Here is a 5757-nt window from a genome sequence, read left to right as displayed (position 1 = left end):
AATTGCTATCGTATGTGAATGGTTCATTCGATCACTAAGTCATCGTTGAATATGTGGGAGCCATTATGGATCTCCAGATCACGCTATTGGTTATTGGTCGGAGAGAGTACTCAACCATGTCCACATAGTTCACGAACCGTAGGGTGACACACTTAAGGTTTGATGTTGAAATGGTAGAACTTGAATATGGAATGGAGTTTGAAGATTTGTTCGAAGTCCCGGATGAGATCCCGGACATCACGAGGAGTTTCGGAATGGTCCGGAGAATAAGATTCATATATAGGAAGTCATTTTATAAGTTTGAAAATGATCCGGTGCATTTATGGAAGGTTCTAGAAGGTTCTAGAATATTCCGGAAGAAAGTCACTTTGGAAGGCGGAGTCCCGAAGGGACTCCACCACCATGGCCGGCCAACCCTAGGGGGTGGAGTCCCAGGTGGACTCCACCTAAGGTGGCCGGCCACCCCCTCCCAAGGGAAGGTGGGAATCCCACCTCTAGTGGGAGTCCTAGCTTGGGTAGGTTTCATGTCATATGAAAGGTTTTGGTTTGGGGTCTTATTCGAAAACTTGTAGACCAACTCTTGGGTGTTCCACCTATATAATGAGGGCCAAGGGGAGGGGGCCGGCCACCCCAACACCACAAGGTGGCCGCACCCCTTAAGTGGTCGGCGCCCCCCTCTCCCCAAACCCTAGCCGCCCCACTCCTTCTTCTCTCCCGCACGCTTAGCGAAGCTCCGCCGGAGTTCTCCACCACCACCGCCACCACGCCGTCGTGCTGCCGGATTCAAGAGGAGCTACTACTTCCGCTGCCCGCCGGAACGGGGAGGTGGACGTCGACTTCATCAACACCGAACGTGTGACCGAGTACGGAGGTGCTCGCCCGTTCGTGGCGCCGTGATCAAGATCTTCTACGCGCTTTTGCAAGCGGCAAGTGAACGTCTACCGCAGCAACAAGAGTCTCATCTTGTAGGCTTTGGAAATCTTCAAGGGTGAGTCTCGATCATCCCCTCGTTGCTACCGTCTTCTAGATTGCATCTTGGCTTGGATTGCGTGTTCGCGGTAGGAAATTTTTTGTTGTCTATGCAACGAATCCCTACACAAAGACCCATACCATATCCTGAAGAGGTAATAAAAACTCAAGATAATGTTAGATTTTAGAGGTTTATTGAATTATTAAAGAATTTATGTTCAGAAATTCCTTTAGTTGATGCTATTAAAGTTTCTCCTTACTCTAAGTACATGAAGTACATTGTTACTAATAAAAGTAAAATACCTATTGAGGCTATTATACTTATGCTTGCTGATTATTTATTTAAAGGTGAACTACATGAGCAACTTAGAGACCCAGAAATACCTACTATTTCTTCAGAAATTCAAAACGAAACTCGGGTCCAAATGATCCCTTTATCTAGACCATTCAGTTTCCTTGGGATATGGGCCTCACAGAGTATAGTGTGCAGTATTCCAGTACGTATGTCTATTATTAAACAGTAACCTGACCCACACATCGACCACATTAATGCCCATCTAGCCGTTGTCCCGTACTCGGTCCAAGCGGAGAACCGACGAACTGGACCGTGCTGGACTAACCACATTGTCTCAGTGAACTCATGATTCTGAGTCACTCGGTCCGGATGACACACGCACGTTGGCTTTCCCTGCAGCACATGACACCAGCAATTGTACATCGTGATTTATATTCCATCCGTCCCGCCGTCCTCTGCTCGGCTCACCACTGCGCCGCCGGCAGGCCTCGCTGCTCCACGCACTGGCCTCGCTCGCCGCCAGCCTGCTCTTTGCTCCACGGGAACGCTCCTGGCCTGCTCGCGGGGCCGCGCTCGAGCTCGACGCGCTGCCGGTCCTCCTCTGCTCCACTGCTCCGTTCGCTCGTCGGCTGCGACGCTGCTCCGCTGAGCAGCTCCTCCTCGACAGCGCGCCACTGCGGGGCCTCTGCTTCTCCTCACCTGGTCATCTCGTGTGTCGCCTTTGTCCTAGAACAAGTGCCCGTCGTCCTCTCTAATCAAGTGCTCACCGTCCTCTCTGATCAAGTGCTCGACGCCCTTCGTGATCAAGTGGTGAAATCGAGCTGTAGCTGTTGACTGAATGTTATCTGATCAAGTGCTCGCATTCCTCCCTGATCAAGTAAGGTGAAATTGAGCTGTACCTGTTGCCTGAAGAAGAAGGTACAGTACTACAGTTTAGACTTCAGTTATAAAAAAATTCTTTGCCCTAGTAGTAATTCAGTATTGGATATTCAGTAGTAAACATTCTTTCATGTAGTAATTCAGTAATTCTATGACTCTACTGTACATTCTATGATGCTACTGTACATTCAGTAGTAAACATTCTTTGCCTCAGTAGTAGTTCTACATATAAACATGTAGTAATTCAGTAATTCTATGATGCTACTGTACATTTCACTGGTGTGATGAAGCATTACTCTTAACATAGAACTTCACAACAATATGGTTTTAGTCAATATTAGACAAACGACGTTGCCCAGATGATGCAACCCCATTACTGTTAAATAATACTTGCCTACTGGTCACTCCAAGTTATATAAAGCACCCAGAACCATAACTCCTTTTTGAAAAAAAGTGCAAAAATTACATTACAGAAATTAGGAATGCAGTTACACTAGGAAAAGGAATGCATAAAAATCATCCAATTTTCAAATCATTTCAAGCAGTAGTCATATAAATCCCATGGGAACCACTACTTGTGTCATCCTCTAGAAACATTTTGAGCGAAATACGTCGGTACATTTGAGTAAACAAAATACATGACACAGGATGTTCTAGTTATTAATTTAGATTCAACTCAATCAAAGGAGCTAGCAGTACTGTCTGGAAAAGTTTCCGAGCGACAAATGATCTGAAACAGAAACCGGTCAGTGGTAGCTGATGGCTGGTGACAATCTAGCTAATAAGATCTGTGAGGACGATCGGTGATGCAACATTTGGTCAAATGGTACTCCTTTATTCCGTGATTCAACAATTTGTAGCAAAAGGCAATCAATCCTAAAATTATGGCTTCCGAACAACTCCCATTTATAGTTGGTACTATTGACTAGTTAGCTGTGAGTGCAAAGTACAAACGAGTGGTTTAAGCCTTTGTAACTCTGAGTACAAAGACATGATTTAAACATTTATAATTTCTCAGCCTTAACCAAGCTTGATCTACAGTCATGTAAGTTGATATCTCTACCATCCATGGAAGCATATGATGCAAGATTTCATACCATACCATGTGTAACTGTGCACACATATGTTCTTAATAATCCTTACATGTTTGTTAGCTATGCAGTCCTACAATAGTCCATCCAAAAATGAGCTAGGCACTGACACAAGATCAAAATTATTCAGTGGTGGGTGATTTCTTCCTTGCTTTAAGATAGACGGAGGGAGTACACCACCACAAACACAAAATAATCAAATGTGTAACATAGAGCGGACGATTTCTTGCATGGACTTCGTATTCTCTGAATTTAACCAATCTTTCCATATCTGAATCCCAAAACTATGTTCCCAGGAATACAGATTATAGAAACCGTATGCCTCACTTAGGGGGTCAAAGGTTGTACCCAGGCAGGGGTCACTGACCTTGTCTCCCAGTTTCACTGAGTAACACACTAACACCGGATCGACTTCTCCAGTGCACTCTGACGTTTTTCGCAATGAGTTCTATCAGGTGGTGAACGGCCGACACAGAATCTACAAAACACAGTTATTTGCACACATTCAGTACTGATATGCTTACAAATTCAAAAATAAAAGCTAGCAAGGACATCTGGTTAGAAATACATCTACAGATTGATACAGCTACACACATAAGTATTTTTGGCATAGGAGGCAACTACTCGTGAGACATAGTCTCGTCTTCTTTTTTCTCAGAAAAACAAAGTCGAGAAAAAGAATTTGATTGACCTTCACAAACAACCTCCAATTTTCATTGATTTCAGAAAGGCACAGAACATGATCTTGTTTGCAACATTAAGGATTTTTCCATACAGCCATCTTAATTTTTTTCAGAAGACAACTTAACTGAGTTCAGAGAACGGAGTCCAAACTGAAATTTTAACTGAAACAGCTAACCTCTTCGTCTATCCGGGCGATTGTGGATTGGCGTGCCTAGTTGATCCGGCGGAATCAGCGGGCACCTGCTCCTCCAGGCCAACCATGCAGCTCCATCGTAGAAAGCACTCCCATTCTCGACGTTACCAAGCACCGACACACCGCCCGCCGCCGCCGGACCAGCGTTGCTGCTGACCGAGTCATCGTCTTGCAAACTCACCATTGCTGCCTCAGCTGCATATGGCGCATAGATAGGCATACTGCGATTCAGTTGTCAAATCGGAAATTAGCCTCATCACACGATTCCTGCCCCCTCGAATTAGAAGACACGCTCGCGGCAGGGATAGTGAGGAAACTGCATACCTGCCAACCGGATCCATCGGGAAACTATGCCTCCGCAAAACATCTCTTCGTGGTTGCCACATATGGAGATTCTTTCCGCCGGCCACTCGCGAGGAAGAAGGTAACAGTTCTGGATCGGTCTAGAAACATCATTTATTTCGGGCTCATCCCCTCCAGGAGCGGAGCTGGCCGCCATACCTGGATCAAAGGTCCAGCTTCACATCCTCAACTTGTCCCACTGGTCCAACACGGCCCCCCGTTAACCGGCATCCACCAACCCGACTCCTCCGTCTCCAAAAGCCTAGGCCCACTACCATTAATTTGCACGTATAACTGTTCGTCGCTGGTTTTCGGCCACGCCGTATATCGATAGGAAAATCTCCTGGCACGCATCCCTAAACACAATTCAACGGTCCTGATAAAGGGATCATCTGGACCCAGGTTCCAAAACGCTGCTCCCCTATTTCTTATACTATTAAGAATGATTATGTTAAGTATGCTCTATGTGACTTGGGTTTTGGTGTGAGTGTTATGCCTTTCTCATTTATATAGGAAGCTTAATTTAATAAGTTAGTCCCTACTATGTTTCTCTTCAAATTGTCGATCAGTCTACCGTTTTTCCTATTGGTATTTGTAAATATGTTCTTGTTTTTATTGCTAATGTGTAAATTCCTATAGACTTTGTTATATGAGATATGCATGTAGATGATAATTTATGTATTATTCTTGTGAGAATTTTTCTATATATTGCAGGAGATGCGATTAATTGTACTGAGAACAAAGTAACATTTGTTGTTAAGAGCAATGACCACACCACTTGTTTTACAAGAATAATTCTAAGGCACTTACAAAGGAAAAGTGTGAACACCTAAAAGTAATGACTCTTCTTGTTGGAAGCATTGAGATTTCAATATCGCCTCCTAAAGGAAAGTATGAAACAATAATGATTGGGCCAATTCCAATCAAGTTTGAGATATCTTGAAGTTTTATCCCTTTTATTAATAATAATAAAATTATGAGTCTATGTTATCATAGAGTTAATGAGACTTGATCAACCTCATTGGTAATATGATAAAGATGATAGTATGATATTCATTAATTTTACTCATATCATTTTAAATATTTTTAGCACTTGCTTTGCTCTTTATAACATTCTTTAATTATTTAATATCCAGATTTGACAGTTTTCGTTTTTGAAAATCCTAAACAGAAAATATTTTCAAAATTCTGAGAAATTCCGAGGTTATTTTTCAGTACGTGCAGAGAAGCAACCACGCCAAAGGACACATGCGGGAGGGCCCCAGGTGACAAGGGATTAACTTATCAATGCCTACGTATTGTAG

At 43.6% G+C, this 5757-nt stretch overlaps 1 protein-coding gene across 2 annotated transcripts; it reads right to left on the bottom strand.

Annotated features, from left to right (window-relative positions):
- Positions 1–1958: 1958 nt before the first annotated feature.
- LOC124683518 lies at positions 1959–4561 on the bottom strand. 2 transcript variants are annotated; one of them, XM_047218015.1, is made up of 4 exons: positions 4436–4561; positions 4094–4332; positions 3602–3712; positions 1959–2170 (listed from the first exon to the last, which is right to left on the bottom strand). In XM_047218015.1, exons 1-4 carry the CDS (start codon positions 4495–4497, stop codon positions 2106–2108), a joined length of 477 nt encoding a protein of 158 aa, XP_047073971.1. In that variant the 5' UTR covers positions 4498–4561; the 3' UTR covers positions 1959–2105. The 2 variants fall into 2 exon arrangements, with proteins under 2 accessions (XP_047073971.1, XP_047073972.1); XM_047218016.1 differs by having other exon boundaries at positions 4094–4306.
- Between the last annotated feature and the right edge of the window lie 1196 nt (positions 4562–5757).

This window comes from Lolium rigidum, chromosome 1, assembly GCF_022539505.1.
Source record: "Lolium rigidum isolate FL_2022 chromosome 1, APGP_CSIRO_Lrig_0.1, whole genome shotgun sequence".
In the NCBI taxonomy this organism is placed as follows: Eukaryota; Viridiplantae; Streptophyta; class Magnoliopsida; order Poales; family Poaceae; genus Lolium; species Lolium rigidum.
The sequence above is the reverse complement of the archived record's forward strand: the minus strand, read 5'-3'. Positions and strand labels throughout refer to the sequence as shown.